The sequence below is a fragment of the Trichosurus vulpecula genome, chromosome 1, assembly GCF_011100635.1.
Source record: "Trichosurus vulpecula isolate mTriVul1 chromosome 1, mTriVul1.pri, whole genome shotgun sequence".
NCBI lineage: Eukaryota > Metazoa > Chordata > Mammalia > Diprotodontia > Phalangeridae > Trichosurus > Trichosurus vulpecula.
Genome location: NC_050573.1, coordinates 425756906 through 425778158, shown reverse-complemented (window position 1 = coordinate 425778158; position 21253 = coordinate 425756906). Strand labels below are relative to the sequence as shown.

At 35.6% G+C, this 21253-nt stretch overlaps 1 protein-coding gene across 1 annotated transcript in view; it reads left to right on the top strand.

Moving 5' to 3' along the window:
- ERCC8 (ERCC excision repair 8, CSA ubiquitin ligase complex subunit) overlaps positions 1 to 21253 on the top strand; it is a 62023-nt gene that overhangs the window by 25889 nt on the left and 14881 nt on the right. The window contains exons 6-11 of the mRNA XM_036742363.1: positions 663 to 731; positions 2428 to 2494; positions 7001 to 7104; positions 8231 to 8355; positions 14892 to 15089; positions 19101 to 19184. Of these exons, the coding sequence (XP_036598258.1) occupies positions 663 to 731; positions 2428 to 2494; positions 7001 to 7104; positions 8231 to 8355; positions 14892 to 15089; positions 19101 to 19184 (647 nt within the window). The remainder of the gene's footprint in view (positions 1 to 662; positions 732 to 2427; positions 2495 to 7000; positions 7105 to 8230; positions 8356 to 14891; positions 15090 to 19100; positions 19185 to 21253) is intronic.

Sequence of the window (21253 nt, the reverse complement as noted above, 5' to 3'; positions counted from 1 at the left end):
ATAAAAAAAATATAGCATGTAATTTAAATATTTCATTTTAAAAATTGAATGAATTTTACTATCACCCCAGTTCTTTCAGAGATTTAATTACTGTGTCATTTGTGTAATTTGGAAATTCTGCCCCATACTGGGTTAGATCTAACACTTTAATAAACAGAAAATCCTAATAATTTGGCCTAATCAACTCTAAGGTTATGAATTGTGAAGCTGATGATGATCTGCCCTGGTTGGAGAGACTTGACTCACTGAGAGTTCCCTGTACCAATTAAATCACATATCTGACCTCCTCCTCCCCTACCAAAATCAACTATGTGAAAAACCCATTGTATGAAGACAGTTAAAGTAATTTGAGAATTTTTTATTCCTGTAGCAAAATGTTTTTATTTTCTTTAAAGACCATGTCTTTTTTTAAATGGATTAGCATGAAAAGGAAGCCTTTTCTCTTTTAATCTGAGTTAATATCTTACTGATATATAAAGGTATATCATTTATGTAGTTAAACCACTCTACTAAGAATTGACGGAACTAAACCATATTTTCTTCCTTCCCATTTAAAAAGTATAAATTGTCAACTTATGACTATAACTTCCTTGCTGTTTTTTTCCTTCTTTATTTCATGAAAAAGCTGTTGTGTTAAAGGATTCTTATTTTTATTGTTGCAGTTGGTACTAAAGGCCCCAAAGTACAACTTTGTGACTTAAAGTCTGGATCCTTTTCCCACATTCTTCAGGGTACGTTTCATTTTGGAACATAAATGTTAGACAATAACTACTTTGAGTGAACTGTTCAGTATAAAGACACATCACTGACAATGTATTCTTTGTCACTGACATGACTGATGTATTTTGTGCTAGCTGTTAAAACTAAACGGGGGAGAAAAGCTCCTTCTGTGCATTGTTCTGGTGTTCCTGAATTTGAGAAGAGGCATGAAAATGTCTAAGGGCCAGAGTCCATGGAAAATGCAAGATCTACCTCTCACAACCTAGTTTCATTTGACAGTTTATGCTTGATTGAAATATCTAAGTCCAAAATGAGAATGGTAAGTGAATCTGTCAAAATTACACAAAATGAACTGTTATCCTAACATTCTGCCTACATTGTCAGCTTTTGTTGTAATATCCAGAAGCATCTTTCTTCCATTCTGAAAGTGCTTCTGAGATGTTAAAAGGCATGTTTAAATAATGGGATTATGAAAACTTTTATTAGCCCGATAAAATATAACAATGAAAACTGTGAACATTTTTCTTTTCATTTTAGCTATTTGGCATTGCATTAACATGAATTCTGAACCACTGAAATAAGGAATTTAAGGAAGGAAATATTTGATTTTATTCAAATATGTAAAATGCAAGTCTGACATCCTTCCTACCCGAAGCTGCAGTGCTTTATTTAGCATTTCTTTGAATTAATTAAAATAAAACATCATCAAGAAAATTTGCTGAAAGATAATCATTTTTTTTTCAAATTTCATGAATTCGTTAATACAAGACAGACAAATGAAGTGTCTAAGTAGTTTACTCAGGGGGAAAAGTGATTTGATTAACAGTGCCAGAATCAATCAGTATTGACTTCAGATTTTAAAATATTCTATCATTTTTAGAAATATATAGTTCCTGGGCTTTTTAGAAAATTTTTTTTAAAGATGTTTACTCTTTTTTGCCTGACTGTACATATATCTTTATCAAATTGATCGACTTCTCGGTGATTGATGTGGGGAGAGAATTTGGAACTCAGAATTGTTTTAAAAAAAAAAACATGAAGGTTAAAAATGTTTTTATATGTAATTGGAAAAAGTAAATTTTTTTTAATTCTAAAAGAATTGTAATAATTTTTTAAAAAAGGATGCTTACCCTTGAGCTAAACAATGTGCTTTTAAAATTAAGTGTATGAAAAAAAATCATGTTTTCTCCCTTAGGTCTGCCACTTACCATCTCTGATATTTAACTTCTCTGAGCCCTACTTTCTTTACCTGTAAAATAAAGAGGTCAGACTAGTTGTCCTCTAAAAGTTCCTTCCAGCTTTAAATCTATGAGCCTAACTTTGTGAATGTATGAAAAAAAAGATCTTTACTCATTTTGGGGATGTTTGTTCTCTGTGGCAAATTAAGTGATCTTAAAGGTGTTATGTGCATTAATAATTAGATCTGATGTGACAGCTTTGTCCTTAAAAAAACCCAACCACTTGTTTCAGTTATTCTTCCCAACCCCAAACCAATCATTGCATAACAAATGTTAGATATCCTAATAGGTGCCTATTTGGGTCCCAGATTTATATTTTTATATAAATCTCAATTATTAATGTAATAAAATGCCAGCTGTTTAAGTTACTTCACATTTGATTTTTATTCTTAGAGTCATGCAGAATTATTCTTTGATCCCTTAATTTTTCGAAGACCTCACAAAGCTTTTTATGTTCTTACATTTGTAGGTCACAGACAGGAAATATTAGCAGTTTCCTGGTCTCCACGTTATGAATATATCTTGGCAACAGCAAGGTAAAATGTATTTTAATTTTTATTTAAAATTTAGAACAGTAATTGCTAATCAGCATTTTGGAAGAAGTGCATTCTTATAGTATAAGTGTTTTGACTTCTTTTGGTATAATTCTGTTGTTGGAAAGTGGACTATAGAAGTATGTTGAATTTTGGTTATAAGCATGTCACATTGAGATAAGCTCTGGTCCACAGTATTCCTAACCCAGATAATCATCTTATAACTTTCCCTTTTTCATGATGAGCAAGAAAGTATAGGTTTATGAATATCTATTTGTTAAGTCTTTGGGCAAAATAATTCACATACATGCCATAATGTCATCCTTATATGAGGACATAATTTTATTTATTTAGTGCAGTAATGTTTATCCCCTAGAGAACAAAGGTCATTCACTGAATCACTTGCTAGAGTTATCTGTTGTGACTTGAATTTTGTTAGAAAACAAAAATGAAAGACTTTTCTCCCAAGGGTTGTGCATGTATGTGTGGGTAAGTGTAGGGTATTACAAAATGGATCTTTTCAGAACTAGATTTTTAGAAATTTCCTTATTCTGCCTCAAATCTTCTAAATAACCACATACATTTAAATTTTATTAACTATAATAGGGCCCCAATTCCACATCCAAGTCCTGCAAGTTCTTTATTATCTAAAGGACTACAAGGTTTTGCATTGTCATGTCAAGCTACCTACCTCTTGAGGAAAATTACACAAAGTCTCCAAAAATAGAAACTTGAACAAATAATAATCAAAGGGAACTAGAGAAGTCCAGTGGATTTTTGTGTTGCATTTTGCTTTGTTTTTCCAGTCAATAGGTAGGGCATAGAGAAGAAGAGATAGTCCTTGTATCTTCATCTTCCCTATATTTAAACGAGCAAAAGAAACAAAAGAAGTAGGTACCCAGCATTCCACAGCCTTCCTGCCACTCATCCCCTAGGGACCACTTTTGTCATCTGTGGCAGGTTTGGGCTGCTAGGTGGTGCAGTGAATAGAGTGCCAGGCCTGGAGTCAGGAGTTCAAATCTTCCTGAGTTCAAATCTGGCCTCAGGTACTTACTAGCTATGTGACCTTGAACAAGTCACTTAACCTTTTTGCCTCAGTTTCCTCATCTGTGAAATGACCTAGAGAAGTAACTGTCAAACCCCTCCAGTATCTTTGCCAAGGAAACCCCATATGGGGTCTCAAAGAGTTGGACACGACTGAAATGACCAAACAAGAACAACTGTTCCACTGGAGCTATGAGAGTATCCTTGGTCCCAGATTCTTGAGTAACCACTTTATTACAGATAAAATGTATCTCTAGCTCAGTATTCAGAACAGTTGTAATTTTGAATTTGATTTTTGATTTAGAGCCCCAGACTTGGGTTCAGGAAGAGCTGGGTTCACATCCTACCTCATATTGTTAACTAGCTGAGTGACCTTGTACAAGTCACTCACCCTCAGCAAGCCTCATTTTCCTCCTTTGTAAAATGGGAGTAACATCACCTGTCTTCCCAACCTTGTGAGACTGTTGTAAGAATCAAGTGAGTTGATATCTTTTACACATTTTGTAATCCTTAAAGTACTATAGACTATAAATGTCAACAATTACTATCATTTATAAAATAGCACTTATAGTGTTCCCATTTTTCCTTTGTACTTTGCTCATAATGATCCTAGAGGACAGATAGTATCAGTTCTGTTATCCCTGTTTTACAAATGAAAAAATTGAATCTCAGAGAAATTAAAGGATTTCCCTATATATCAGTCTACATGACTGTAAGAACCAAGTTTCAAACCCAGGCCTCTCATTCCATATCTAGTACTCTGCATATACAATATACTGTCGCTACACTACCATATCATTATTTACATTATTTTTTTAACCTTCTGAAGTTAAAAAAAAAAGTCAGAAGCAATTGAAAATGATTGATCAAGTTTAGAGATTTTTAAAGAAGAACTAGTTTTACAGTTTAGGAAGTATCTAAAAATTGCCATTTTGTTTCTTGCCAGGCTATCTTTATAAGCTGTCTTCTCAAATTCATTTTGTGAATTTACATCAAAGTTTCATTTTGTGAATTTACATGAGATCGAATTGCACAGAATTTGCAAACCAGCCTACTTTGTCAAGCCCTGAAATTGTGCTGAATTGTCTTAAATAATTGTTTCAATTAGATTGCTAAGCAATAATAATAAGTAACATTGATAAAGGAAGATTTTATTTTTATCTTTCATTTAATAAATTGTGTGAAAAGTTAAATACCAAACTTCTCTATGTTCTCTGTAGTGTAACGAAAGTGTCATTTCCTAGATTCTTCCCTGGTTTTTAGTTAGGTACTTTAAAGAGCTACCTTCAGTTTTTTGGCCCGATTTAAATTGCTGCCTTGCTCAAAATTGCAAGCATAGTGTAGAAATGGTTACTTATAAGTATGTCAGACCTAAGAATGTATCTATATCTGTGTAGATTTATTTAGGGGCTTGGAAGCCACGTACCAGTAGGACCAGGAAAGATAGATTCAAAGGGAAAAAGGGAAAGAAGGTAAGGAAGGAAGCCAGTGATATTCTATGAACCTCACTGATGGGACAGAGTTGTAATGGAACAAATGAGAGATCTGTAGTTGACATTCAGCCAGATTATATGTAAACACACTCAACTCCACACCATTTTTCACTCCCACCACCGATCTGCAGAGGTTTTCCACTTATCCCAAACCTGGAAGATCAAAGCCAATGTGTTCATGCCCCTTTCTCTTAATTGTCCACAGTTCTAGGAGAAAAGAGAAGAAAGGGGTCTTGCTTTTAGTGGAAAATTCTTAAGTTTCTATCCTAGCCCGTAGAATTGTTTTTATTGTTCTAGTTGCCAAAAGCAGCTAAATCTTAAAAGAAAAAATGTCAGCTCAGGGGGAAAAAAATCAATCAAGTGATTGGAAGTCAGAATTCCAGGAACTTTTTCAGCCCAAATGGTGCCTTGATTTTTATAGTTATCATTTGATAGGGCCTTAGGTCATGACTCTTACTCACCAGTCCTTTTGGTTTGTACAGTGATAATAGGTTTCTTTGAAAATTTTGAGATTTGCATTATATCATTGTCTTCAGTTTTGGTAAAATAGAGTAATTTATGTTATTCACCCTCATGGTTAAAAACTACTAACTTATTCCTGAAGAATTCTTATTTTGCAAATAATATTCTTCTAAAAATGTTGATTATACTATATTTTTTCTAAATTTGCCTCAAATTTGAAAAATAAAAATACTAAGGTCTGAAATTAAATTGGATGGGGATGCCCACCTACTATAGTTAAGCATCAATGTGCTTCTTTAATCAACAGTCTTATACTGAAGGTAAGGAGTTAGGTAAATATATTGCCCCCTCCCCCTTTCCCCTGGAAACTGTTGTCTGTCATAGCCATAGTATAGATCTAGGTGGCAGTGAGCCTGAGAGGTTCACTCTAATCTAGCCCTGGATCTTTACCGTTTCAGAAGATTTTCTAGAGACATTTACTTCTCTGAATGCGGCAGGCATTTATATCTCTTCCAGGGAGGACAGGATCGAGATACAGGCGGACCCAAACCAACGTTTGAGCAGAATAGAATCCCAAATCCTATCCCAGTTCAGAAGCAAAACTGAATTGGAAGTGGGGAAAATATTTGTTATTCATCCCACTGTTACAGGATCCATGGTCAGTTTTACAAAGAATCCTGATTATAGGCAAATAAACATTATCATTCAGGCTTCTTTACATTTCTGACCCACAAACAGGCTTGTGAGTTTTCCTTCACTTGTTAAATCATAAGACACAAACTTGTTGGCGGAAGGATCCAGCATATGTCCTAGTGGGTTCCGAGTCCATACAAGGTCAACATCTTCAAATAATCACTTGGAATCATCCATGAAGGCACAGCCATTGATGTTTGTTAACAAAGTCTTGTCTTCCTTCTTTAGGCATATATTCAATGACCTGAAAAAGAATAAAAACAAGTGTTTAATTTTTAGATCATCAAATTTGTCACCTGTAAGCCCTTGAGATGAGTAATTTTGGTATGAAATTATGTTAGCTTTTGCTCATCTTACTCTTGTCTTTTTTAAAGAAAAAAATGCCACATATACGATAGCTTGGATGCTTAAGTAAAATAAAATTTTATCTGCTTCATAGTCTAGACAGCATTTGAATAACAAGTAGTGGGAGAAATGTAGTTAGAAAATTGCTAAGGAGCAAACTACAAGCCTGTCTAGTCCTTGGGGGGGAGAGAGATGCTCATGTAATTAAAAATAACTGTAAAAGCAGCAGATGTTGAGTTGTGTCCTTGTAAACTAAAAAGGAAAGGTTATTTTCTTAGCTTTTTTTCCCCACTATTTTTAATGCTAATGTTGCATATTGAACATCTGCCGAACAGGCAAAGGTACAACAACCCAAATGTACAGGCACATTTGTGCAAATGTAATGATCCTTGCTGTGATGACTGACGAGCAGGGGGAGGGGGCAGAGTCTCTGGCCTAGGACTAAATCATTGTAACCCTTCTTTCCTCTCAGTGCTGACAGTAAAGTAAAATTGTGGGATATTAGGAGAGCATCAGGATGCCTGATTACTCTTGATCAGCACAATGGGGAAAAGTCCAAAGCATCTTCTGAAGCAGGTAATGAAGAAACTGTATTTATATACAAATAAGATAGTAGTGGTATCTGTTTTTTTAACCTTGAAGCTTTCTTGAAATGGCAAAAATATTGATATGTTAAACCTCACATTTTATAGATGGGGGGTAAAAAGCCTCCATCAGAAATTCCAGATCAGTTTGTGCAAAGCTAATTAAATCACTTGGTAAATAAGCAATATGACAACTTCTGATTGCCTCTGAATTTTGAATTATAGAAACATCTCAGAACCAATTTGTCCTATTTTGTTTCCCCTTTGGCCACTATTATAATAGTCTTGGGTAAGTGTGTTTAAGAAATGCAAATGCAGAGAGTGCCCCTTAGGAAGCCCACCGTAAAGTAAAGAAATAGCAGGATTTTATATTCACTGTGTCAGCATAAAAAGTGCAGGCTATGCTGAAAATGAATCAGCAGGAATCCAGGTGACAAAGTACATTAGTTGCATTTTTATAGTTGTATTTTGATTGTAGTTTGAAATTTGATTCAGAATTGACTGGAAATTAATTATTTGATTAAATGGTGAAATCACATGCTACCTTTAGAAACAAATTTTCAAAGAGAAAAGTAGAATCACATTATTAAGGGAACAGTACTATCTCAGGACAAAGACATATGTTTGAAGTCATGTTAATTTTAAGACTAGTGTAGCTGTCCTTTCTTTGATATGACATTTATTCTTCCATTACACTTTATGTATAATAATATTGGCTGATTTTCATTCAATATGACCATCATGTTAGAAATGGAATCATTGAAGGAAGAGAAAATTAAATGGTTTTCACTACTAGCCAAAAAGAAGCTTGATATCCAAGCATGTGATAAACTTTACTCTCTGAACAAATCCAGTTATACTGGATTTAACATCTTTTTTCTCTCCTAATTTTCCCTATTTTTTCCTTTAACATTTTTGTATTTCATAATTCTAGTTCACATCCTTATGAAGATTAAAGCATTTATTGATATAATTGCTTTTATTCACTTTTAATTGTTTCTACAGCAGTGCATTTTAATATGCCTAAATAATGTTAAAAATTGAATATATATCTTGACTGTTTTTTCTAGAATTGATGAATCTACTAAAAATTGAACTGTTTTTATTTTTCATGGTAGCAAACACAGCCCATAATGGAAGAGTTAATGGCCTGTGCTTTACAAGAGATGGGCTTCACCTTCTGACTACTGGAACGGATGATCGAATGCGACTCTGGAATAGTTCCAGTGGAGAAAACACACTAGTAAGATATCTGATGGAGTTTGAAATGAAGTTGAAGATGTTCAGTTTAAAAATAGCTCATCACTGTATACTTTAGGTCATCTAAATTTAACCATGTAACTTGCCATTGAGCTACAGCTATTTTTCTTATTTAAAATAAAGTTAAATATGAACATTTCATAGTAAATGCACATTAGGCAACAGATTCTGAATTCTCAAAACAACCAAGCAGTTATTTTTGATAAAAATTTAATACCTAGCAAATTCATATCATGCCTTATGTGTTTTTAAGGTTACAGAATGAATTTGATAAAAAAAAAATAAAATAAATAAGTGGATTCCTGGATGGCAACTAATTAGAAATAACTTTCTATGGCAGTGCTTTTTTTTTTTTCCCCTTGGCTAAAAATCCTACTATCCTTGTGCACGTTTTAGTACCCTCCAAAATAGTCTTATAAAGTTCTATAGTTTGTGCTAACCTAGAAATCTTCCAACCCATTTTATAGGAGTTAATATTAATCTCATTATCCTTTTGTTTTAGCATCTGTACTGGCTAACTACTCCCTTCCAGATGCTTCTAATGTCGTCATAATAATCATTATTACTATTGATTTTACTGGGGAAAGGCCAAAGTCATTTATGTCTAGATTATGTTAGAGCACATTATTCCCTTTATATTCTCTCAGGAGACTTTGACTCAGTTAAACCACAGATTAGAAACTCAGAAACTGAATTCTAATTCTATGTCTATTACTTTGCACTATGACTCTGAGCAGGACCTGATTTGCTCTTCTCATCTAGAAAGACAGCATAGACAAATGACATGTTTATCAAACCATTTAAAATAATAAGTACAATGCATAAATTTATGTAACATTTAAATAAGTGATTTTGGGTACATATCGCTGCCTAAAGTCTTTGTAATATTGATATCTAGTCATCTCCTCAGAGTTCTGATACAGCACAGAGTGATACTAACACAATTCTTTCATTCTTTTTTTTTTTAAACAGCTTCATATAGGCAAACATTCACCTAAAATTCAGTTGCCTATCCTGATGTATTCTATGATTCTATGCATTTCTTGTTTATTTAGATAAGGTTATCATTCTGTATTCTGTGTTTATCAGACCATATCTAGAGTATCATGTTCAGATATGGATATCATATTCTGAGGGAGTGTTAGCCAGCTAAAGAACCTTTCACGGACGAGAATTCTGAGGCATCTGAAAACTCTCTTAAAAAGAAATGCTAAAGACGCCACGAGGGGGTTAGTTTGTAAAGAAAAGGCCAAGGGGAAACCTGAGAGCTCCTTCCTAATCTTTGAAGGGCTCTCGTGTAGAAGAGGGAATCAAGAGAGAACCTGGGGCTAATGAATAGACATTTATAAGGAGACACATTTAAGTTTAATATTTAAAAAAGCAACTTTTGAACACCTAGACCAGTTATAAAGTGAATTGCCTTTTGTTGGTGAACATCCCTAATTGTGATTAGGTAGAAGCTTAACAACCTCAGTGATGGGACAGAGCTAGAATGAAGGCAACACTTTAGAAGTGATACTTGAATGGGAAGTAGTACTAGAGAATGTCTAAGATACCTTCCTTCACCCAGGTTCCATCAATCCTGTGACAATCACTCAAAAACCTATTTGCTTATTCCTATAACCTGAGAGCCAGAGTGGATAGAGTTGGCCTTGAAGCCAGACTGAATTCAAGTCCTGCCTCTGACACACAATGGCTCTGTTTCCCTGGTCAAATCATTTAACTAACCTCATTAATTTCTCAGTGTTCCTAGGCTACTCTCTGAGAAGAAAAATTGAACAGAAGGTTCCAAACTGCAGTGGAAGAGGGAATTTCCTCACCTGGGAGTTTCCTATACCAATGAAATCATAGGTCCAGTCCCTATTCCTATAAGCTAAGTTGTTGTTGAGTCCATTTCAGTTGTGTCTGACTCTTTGTGACCCTATTTTGGGATTTTCTTGGCAGAGATACTGGAGTGGTTTGCCATTTCCTTCTCCAGGTCATTTTACAGATGAGAACTGAGGGAAACAAGCATGAGTGACTTGCCCAGGGTCACGTAGCTAGAACATAATCTTTTATCCTGAATCTGAGACCTCTTCTTCATATTAAGTAGAGATTTTAGAGTTATTGTTGTCAGTTTACAGTTCCATTCTAATTCTCAAACTTTCACTCATCCACATATCTGACAAATAACATTGGAGAGGATCAGGGCTGGCAAAAAGATCTTTAGTTTTGGCAGTCTGGATTCTGATCACTAGTAACCTTTGAAAGAGCAGTTTCAATATAATATTGCACATAAATAAGAAAACAGGCCACAACTGAAGACTTACCCTATTTCCCTTCCCCCAATAAAGTTTAGGCCATGAAAGAGAGGAAAACTGAGAAATGAAAGAGAAGTGTCTTGAGGCTTATAGCTGTACAGTCATACAAACGCCTTTAATCACTGAGGTAAAGTAGTATTACTTCTCTTCCCATCCCTTTTCTACACATGTAAGCTGCACTTTGTGGGCAAGTAGATGGAACAAAAAATATATGATGAACAATAGAACAAGATTCAATAGACTTGCTCTCCAAACCCATCTTAATTTCAAATATGTATGCGCTACTATAGCCATTTTTGGAGACTAATGATCCCATTTAAGTACAGGTCTAAGGTTAGTGCATTGATTCTGGCTCTCTCTGCTGTAAGAAAATTTATGGAGACTTTCCTTTTAAAAGGCATTAGCTCAGACATCCAACACTAGGTAACTTTTAAAAGATGCAGGCCATCCAAAAGTTACCTCTCCCCACCCTTCCAAAAACAAAAATAAAACACTGCTAGGTTTAAAAAAAAAACATTAAACATTTGATATTATAGCTGTTGAAGTATAAAAGTAAGTAGTTCTCATTAACTTTAGGTCAAAATTTATGACAGGATTATACTATATATGCACATGTGGTAACATATTGGGAAATGTTATCAATATGTATAACTTATGAATGTTTTATAAAATTTGTAATTTAATTTTGCCTTTTCAAATTATTATAGTAACTCATAGATGTATTATTATACACTTATGATACATTGTTAATCAGATCTTTTATTTATTTAGTGCGGAGTCCGTGGTCAGGAATGCTTTCCCAATTACATTGTTACTGTGGATAAATCACAATCTATTTTATGGCATGGTTTACAGGAACACATTGTGACAACAATTTCACTGTATTTGTAACTAAGTTATCTTAATATTGTACACGTTATCCCAAGATGAAGTCATCAATTTCTTTTTTTTAATTATTGATTCTTTAATCACTGAAACATCTAAGAAAATTCAGAGTTACTATATTATTTCATACATCTTATTGTGTACCTCTGAATTTTCCCCAGCCCTTTCCATCTCTTATCCTCTCTTCCTTTTCTGCAGTTTGTTCTTTTCCTCTCCATTTTAAAAATGTATGTCCTTTGATTGTTTGGGTTTTTTTTTTAACATCATAGTCATTCACCGTTATATATGCTCACAACATTGAACTCTCCCTGATGACAAAGACAAACACTTCAGCAAAACAGACTCAAGAGATCAACTACATGTGACAGCATTATTCTCCATGGAAGTTTGAGGAGGGATGAAAAAGTTCAGAAGAGCCATTATGGAGAGTGGAATAGTGAGTTGATGAGGGAGTTGCAGAAGGATTGCCTAGCAGCAGTGAGGTCCCATTGAGGTTGTATAATAAGTTTTTAGTGGACCCACTCAGAATTATTGAGGGACTTCCTCCACCATCATTCCTACACACCAACATGTGTGTAGGAGCAAAGGTGGTGGATGGTAGGAATGATCCAGAGCTGAGGCTTGACAGGGCACAGTCAATAAAATGATAGGGGAGCTAGTGACTCAAGAGGACAGTCTAGAGTTGAATTGGTTCACAAAAAGGTCAAGATAGGGAAAAGAGGAGAGTGTCTAATGCAGGGAAGTTGGCCTGGGAAAGAACTGAAGGGTGAAAGGATTGACGCCATGGTGTGAATAAAGAGTTGGGTAAGGGGTGGGAGATGTAGAAAGCCAATGGACTATGGTCAGATAAAGGGATTTCAGAATTTTTGAACATGGAGGTGGTACATTTGTGGGTGATGTGGCAAGATCAGAGGTATGCCACATTCTGCACTTGTTATCCTCCACCTGTCTACTGAGACTCCTTTATCATAAAATTTTAAGTCTTTTTTTTCCCTAAGTAGTATCTTGCCACAGATCTTTATAATCAATAAGCCTAATACAATGACATCTAAAAGAAACAGGGAAATTAACATTATTTTGGTAGTAAAACCACAGGGCTATATGTGGATTTTTATATATCTGTATTTTAAAAGCGTCATTATCTTACTGTAGCCACACAGCCCAAAATATTATAAATCTGTTGTAAATGTTCTTTTATATTTATGTTGTTTTTAAAGATCATTCTCCTGAAAGTTAGCTTAGTGTACCTTGGGATTGAAATATTTTGTCATTTTCATCCTTCAACATCTCTAGAACTTTAAGTCACAACTTTAAACATCTATTAAATGTCTGCCTTACAGAAGGGCACTGGGTGAAATACTAGCGATATAGAGGCAAAAATAAAACTGGCCCTGTCCTCAAAGGGCTTCCATTCAACTGGGTGAATTTTAGTGTGAAGTGGAACTCCAGAGCTCATTTTGTTCAACCCCTTCATTTAAGAAATGAAACCAAAGCAAAGAGAAGATAAGTGATCTGTCCAGGGTTGTGCAGCAGTTAATGACAGAGACAAGACTACAGTCTGCCAGCTAAGGCTTGTCCATGTTTAATTAATGAAGTGGGCTTGAAAAAGAGAATAACCTCAACAGAATATTCTGAAGCATGTCATGGGATTTAGAGCAGCTTCACTGAATTTCCTGTGTTTCTGGGGTCTTATCTGGCTAATCCTTAGGTCGACATTACTGGTCTTTTATACATACATACATATATACATATACATATATCTACATACATATATATACACACAAAAACATACATGTATATACACGCACATATATACACACATACATATACTATACACGCATGTACATATGTACACTTACGTATATGTGTGTAGATAAGACACAGAGTACGGTACCCAAATCACTCATCACCACCAAAGCCTGTCCCTTTAACTATTCTATTCTCTTGACCACTATTCTCCTGACCATAAATCACGGACCACTGATTTTAGCAGAATTTTAATGGCAAATTATATCACTCAATGGCAATGGAGAGATGTATAATGAATGCAACTTGTAGCATGTTAACACTTTGAACTTGAGAGTCAAGAATTGACAGAAATGAAATCCATAATATTTATAACTAGGAAAAGGTAGATTGTCAGGTGGCAAGAATGGGTGAAAACAGATTAACATCTGAAATGGAGTACTCATATTTCCAAGATACAAAATAATAGGATGAGAATATCTAGCACTTTGGGATGAGGTTCTGTGGAGTATATATGGAAAAACATTAATGAGAACCGAATGGGATAAGAAGGCAGAGGAGATGTTATCTGTTTCAGCAGATGCAAAACCAGACCGAAGAAGTCAAAGCTCTGATTCAAAGGGCCAAAACAAAAAGGGGAAGTTGACTACCACCGCATAGTTCTTTGGGGATTTGGGAGAGAGCTGGCAACATGAATATCCTGATAACTCTGTAGAACGTGTTAGAAATTGGGCAGTGTTCTAAGTGACACTGGCATTTTTCCAGCTTGCACAACGATCAGCCCATTATCTGAGTGACCATAGAGGCAACAGGGTGGAGCCTCTGCCAGACAGCCAAGAATCTGCCAGGGCAGAAAAGGCTTCCTTTCTGTCCTTTGTGGGGAGTGCACCTGCAGAACTCAAAAGGGAAGAGTCAGGCCAAATTCTCTTATGGAATTACCTCAGGCCATAAGTTCCAAAGTACATTTTGTCACATTTTATTCTAAGTGGTGGGTAAGGAACAAGTACACTAGTAGTATCCCTCCAAATTTTCAAAGTATTCCTTTGTACCTTAGTGTTTGTGTTACTCCCTCACTTCTCCCCACCTACTGACCAGTTAAAGATGGATCATTATAGCCATGGGAAAAGTAAATATGAATAATATAAATCCACATTTTATCCCCCAATTTATATCCATTGGGTTCAACCTTTGTCCCAGCAAACCTCACATAATCATTTAAACCCTGTAGCGGAGGTGTTAACATATCATGAGGGCATATAGAAGAGAACTAAGTAGTCTATTTCTTGAATAATTGAAAATTGGTTTTATTTATACATCCTAATATTTAACATCAATTTGTCTTAATGACATTGGTTTTCTTAGTGAGATTATAAAATGATATTGATTATTCTCTAAAAAAAGCAAGTGTCACCTGAGGGAAACTTAATTTGAATTGATAAAACTGACCGTTATGGGAAAGGATGTTTTAAGTGGAAGAATATTTTTGGGGGGAATAGCTATGAAAACTATTAAACGTTCGCATTTTAAAATATATCAAACTATTTAGAAGCAGGTAATGACTAATTTTCTATGGTCTTGACTCTTGCAGGTAAACTATGGTAAAGTCTGTAATGAAAGTAGAAAAGGATTGAAATTTACCATCTCTCATGGCTGCAGTCCAGAATTTGTCTTTGTACCATATGGTAGCACCATTGCTGTTTATACAGTTTACTCAGGAGAACTGATAACTATGCTTAGGGGACATTATAATACTGTTGACTGCTGTGTATTTCAACCTAATTTCCAGGTAAGTGAAGTACTTAAGGGAATTTAAAATGCTCAGGCAGCTTGCCAGACCAGTTGTGCATAAAATAGTGGATTGTGATTTGGTCCTCTAGAATTCCAGTTGGAAACCAGACTTAAGTTAGAGACGTAGATATATTTAAGATAATAGTGTATGACTTAATTGGAAAAAATTAACTTTCTTCTGCATATGGACTCCATTTATTTGGCAATTAATAATCTTACTGTTATTGGGTTTTGCAGAAGGTTATTTTCCTGTAAGTAGTCTTTGGGGGAGGGAATGGGATAATTATGAATAAAAATAAAAATATAAATATTTCTGTAGGGTTATTTCATTGATTTTTTTTTCAACAGCCAGCTATTTGACTCAATGCAGTATTTTTTCTATGTGAGCTTTTTTCTTACATTTTATTCTCACTCACTCAAGGGATTAACTATGTCCCCAAACTTTCTCTTCCAGCAGCACTATGAAATATTGTTGCAGTATCTCTTGATATGCCATGTGGGAGTGCAACATATCACTAGCAATTTTACTAAGTTTCTCTATATACAGTTTTTGTGGGGTAGTGGTATTTATATATTTCCTGCTGACAGTTCAGATTATTTTCATGTTTAAGTCACATCTAGCTATCCTGCTTCCCCAACTTCTTGATTTTTAAACACTGCCTTCTCTACATTGTCTCACCTTTGGGGCAGATTATGACTAACATGTCTTCCCTTCCTAGCTTTATTCCTTAGCAAAATCTCTTCCCCGTAGTTTCCTTTGTAATTTCTGAAGAGGAATATAGTTATAAACATAAAGGGAAAAATATACTAATGCAGACATTGAGTTTTTTTTAGAGAAGTCTTGGGGGTTTTTTCCCCTTAAATCAAGCATTTCAAGCAAGTGATTTTTGTCTTCCAGCCCCCGTAAAAAAAGACCTCTCAGCATTCTAGCCCACTGAATGTGGCTTTTACTTCTTGTTATATGTCTTGTATTTAGTGAGCACTCTTATTTTGTAAGGTCTTGAGAACAGAGATAAGAGTTTTTATAGAGTGCATGTATATTTCTTCAACAAATATAAATTGATGAAGATAGTAACTGGTTTTGCTCTGAGATTTGTCTGCCATTCAAGTAAACATGTTCTGGTGACATTATTACTACTATGTACTATCATGTTATCCACTTTAATTGCACTGATGTGTTCAGTTTCTTCCTTTTGTTTTAATGACTCTTCTACTACCCACCTGATGAAGCCATGTCAAACCTGGGTCCCCAAATGAAACATAGTGCAGTATTTAACTGTTTAAACTAACATTTCTAATTTAAATAGTAAGACACAAAGGGAAGTATTCATTCAGAGGCAGCTAGATGGTGTAGAGAGTAGAGTGCTGAGCCTGGAGTCCAGGAGACCTGAGTTCAAGTGTGGCCTCAGTCCCTGGGCAAGTCACTTAACCTCTGTTAACTTCAGTTCTCACAACTGTAAAATAGGGTTAATAATTGCACCTAACTGCCAGGTCTGTGAGAATCAACTGAGAGAATCTTTGTAAGGAACATAGCACAGGGCCTGGTAGGTGCTTAATAAATGTTTATTTCCTTCTTCTTTTCCTCTCTTCTTCCCTCCTCCCTTCCCTCCTCCCTTCTCCTCTTCTTCCCTTTCACTCTTTTCTCCTTCCCTTCTTCCTTCCTCCTTTCTTCTTTCTCTTCTTCCCTCCCTCCCTCCCTTCCTTCATCTCTTTCTCTCTTATTTTTCCATCTCAGTTCACACAGTTACCACCCTGCTCAGACCCTTATTCTCTCACCAGGTCTATTGTAGTTGCCTCTTTGTTGCCAATTATAGCCCCACATCCCCCTCCCTTCCAATCCATCTTCCATACAAGTGCCAAACTGTTGTTCCCAAAGCAACAAGTTTGCTCTTGTCATTTCTCTGGCCAGTGATCCTCAGGGGCTCCCTTCTGCCTCTGATAAAACGTAAACTTTGTTTGGTATGTAATACCTTCATGGTCTGCTCCATTCCCTCTTTCCAGACTGATTTCACATGCCCTCTGCCTTCCAGCTAACCTAACCTTCTTCTAATAACCCGTGCATGATATTCTATACTTTAACTCCATAACATGACTTCATTCCTTTGCATAAACTAGCCCCATTCTCACCTCTGCCTTTTGAAATCCCTAATTCTCTTCAAATCTTGATTCAGGGGCTACATTCTACACAAATCCTTTCTTTATTCCCCCAGTTTTTAGCATTCTGTTTCACCCATGCCCTAGAAATTTTTGTTTATATTTGGAAGAGAGGCAGCTTGGCATAGTGAAGAAATATCTGGCCTTTGGATCAGAAAGAGCTGGATTTGATTCTTATCTCTGATCAGCATTGTCTTTATGACCCTTAACCTCTTCATTCCCCCAGTAGATGTTCTAAGATTCTGAAGTTGCAAAGCAGGTGCTAATCTGCATTTATAGAGGGTGTTTCCTCATTGAGACTTCATTATACCAAGAAATCACAGGCCTGGTATGAGTGTGTATGTTTATCTATTTTGTATTTGCTTATCTGTGTGCATGTTGTTTCTTCCCATTAGAACATGAAGTCCTTGAGGGTAGGGACTGTTTCATTTTTACCTTTCTATACCCAGTGCCTAGAACTGTGTCTGGGATATAGTAGGTGCTTAATAAACTTTTCTTTTTTAGAATTAAATTGAAATGTATACTTTAAAACTTCTGTGCTGCCTCCTGTAAAACAATGTTCTCACGATCACACATAAAAATTAGCATTGAACTTTAAGACAGACACAAGCGACACATGCTACCCATGAGTTCTAAATGCTGCTTGTGAAGGGAGTGCCCCAGCTTTGTTTCTATACTACATATCTTTTCCTTTTTTTTTTTTTTTTTTAGTATGCAGCAAAGTCTGTTTAAACGGAAAAACAGTGCTCTGTTCTTCTAGCTGAGTACACACTACTTCTCTCATACTGCTACTATGACTGGGATATAGATAGAAATTTTGTTGTTCAGTCATGTCCAACTCTTTGTTTACCCCATTTGGGGTTTTCTTGGCAAAGATACTGAAGTGATTTGCCATTTTCTTCTCCAGCTCATTTTGCAGATGAGGAAACTGAGGCAAACAGGGTTAAGTGACTTGCCCAGAGTCACACACAGCCAGTAAGTGGCAGATTTGAACTCAGGGAGATAAGTCTTCTTGACTCTAAGCCCGGCACTCTATCTACTGGGTTACCTCATTGCCCCAATAGACATACTAGTAGTCTATTTAATGTTCAGTCATTTGATGTTTGCCTCCTGTAGTATCCAAAGGGTATCCTTTAATACCTGAGTCAAAGAAGAAGGGAAAATACTTTTCATCTGAGATTTATGATATTGTTTCCTTTTTTTTGGTAAGGAAAATCTGTTTTTCTGCAGAATCTGGTAATGTTAATAAAAATACATGGAATAAAAGATAGTTTGAAAGAGCATATAATTCAATCTCAGTAATATAACTTTTTCACGCATAGTACGACTATAGTCTTAAGAATTCTGCATTTTTCAGTGTGTGATGACTGACTTTGATAGACTTAGCCCTTCTCAGCAATGCAAGGACCTAGCACAATTCCAAAGGACTCATGATGGAAAGTGCTACCCACATCCAGAGAAAGAACTATGGAGTCTGAATGCAGAGCAGAGCAGACTATTTTCTTTTTGTTGTTCTGTTCTGTTTTTTTCTTTCTCATGTTTCCTTCCATTCATTCTAATTCTTCTATACAACATGACTAAGTGAAAATATGTTTAATAGGAATGTATATGTAGAGCGTATATCAGATTGCATGCCATCTTGGGGAGGGGGCAGGAGAAAGAGAGGGAGAAAATTTAAAACTTATGGGAGTGATTGTTGAAAGCTAAAAATTAATAAATTAACTTTAAAATAAATAAATTAACTTTAAATAAAAGAACTCTGCATTTTAAAAATATGGGGAAATACTAGTCAATTTCAGATTCATTCTAAATTTCAACATTCTCCACCGTCACATCTTTGCATTCTGTATCATAGGAACTTTACAGTGGTAGCAGAGATTGCAATATTCTTGCTTGGGTGCCAGCTTTACGTGAACCCCTCCCTGATGAAGATGATGAGGTAAGTATACTTTTTACTAATTGTAAATTTTAAATAGTTAACAATTAGGTGGACAGATTTTAGGTGGACAAAGTTTATTTTCATAAGTCAGCTTCCAAGCCAGGAATATGTAAGTTCAAGTCCCAACACTGACTCCTACAGACTTTGTGACCCCTGGGCAAGTTACCTAAACTTTCAGTGCCCTAGGCAGCTCTATAATTATAGAAATTGCACAAAAAGTGTTGGCATGTGTTGGTAGAGGGAATTTCCTCACTGAGAGTTCTCTATGCCAGTGAAATCACAGGACTAATCCCTAGCCCTACATAATTCAACATTGATTATCTGATAAGTACCTGGTAAGTACTCAAGTAATTCTAGTAACTATACATTTATAGTATTCGTAGTAGTAGGATATATTAGAAGAGGCTTAGTGAAAAGCCATGGGATGGATTAATCACTAGAAAAAGAGTACTTCACTTTGGCAAATCAGGCTTAATTTTGTGGTCATTACCTATTCAGTTCAGCCTAAAATAATATTTATTAAGATCTGTGAGGTACTATTTCCTGTTTGCTTCCTGTTCCTGTAATGCCCCACCCCCAACTAGCTCCTCGTTTTAGATTTCTTCATGTGACCTGGAATACAGAAGAAAATGTTCAGGATCTGTGGCCAGAGCCAGGGTACAAATCCTGCCTTTGTCTCTTACTACCTGTGTGACTTTGGGCAAGTTACATAACCTCCCTGGGCCTAAGTTTCCTCATATGTAAATTAAGAGAATCGCATTAGATGGCCTTCAAGGTCCCTTTCATCTTGAAAGCTATAATTCTATGATCCTACCTTTCTTCAAGGCCCAAACCAGATATCACCTCTTGCTCAAAATCTATCTGAAACTTCCTTGCTCCAGTTGTTATTTCTGTCTCTCTTCACAGATTATCTCATCTTTCTCTCTAGATGGCATAAAGTATACAGAGAATATAAGGTTCCACCATGTGTTTATTCTCTGTTGTCTTAAAAGAGAACATTTGAATTATTAGGGCAAATTATCATCTTAAAGGTGCTCTTGCATCAAGGTACTTCCCTGGCCATCTATTAAATTATATAAGATTCCTTGAAGCATGTAATAGAAAGATTTTAGTTCTACCATCTATTTAATATCAAGAAAATCATAAAATAAGGTGAAACATGTTTCAAAGGGTTCAGAGAAAAGATAAGTAGAATCCCATGTACGAAAGTTTTAGGAGAAGGTAGCCCAGGAGGAATGGGAGATGCTCAAGAATGAAATTCTGAATGAATAAGGAAAAAATTCTGAGTAGGATAGACAGTTGTAATGAGGAGGTAAAATGGGATTTGTTTAAAGAGACTAATAAATCTAATGACAACAAAAAGGGGTTTTTAAACCTCTATTGGGGTAGGGGAAAGGATCATTATTAATGGCTTAATGACATTGTGTGAAGAGATCTCCTGTGGAAAGCCCCAGGGGTCTGTGCTTGGCTTAGTGCTGTTTAATGTTTCCATCAGCAATTTGAATAAAGACATAAATGGTATGCTTGTCAAATTTCTGGTTGGACAGAATGGACTAAATGAGCAACAGCATGGATGAGGGAAAGTCTTTGGTACATTTGCAAGGAAATGAGTCGTCCATCTTGGCAGGGACTCAGAGTACAGCGAGAAGGGAGGCCAAAAAAATAGGTGAGGGCCCATTGCCTAAAATACCATGGAGTTTAGACTTCTTTTAAAAAATAATGGGGAGCAATGGAAGATTTTTGTAGATGACTGCAGTGATAGCTGTGCCTTAGGAATATTATTTTGGCACTTGTGTTATATGGATTAGAAGAAGGAAAACCAGAAAGGCAAACTACATAACAGGCTATTTATTACAATGATCAAAGTGATGGTAGTTTATAAAATAGTACTTTCAGTAGGACTGGAAAGGAAAAGACAGATCTAAGAGACATCCAAATAGATTAATCAAGTTTGACCACAAATTAGATATTGGAAGCAGGAGAAGGAGGAGTCAAAGATAACCCCCAGGTTGTGTTTTTAGGTTTCAGGATCATGAGAATAAAAACTTATTATTTTGTAGATTACACAT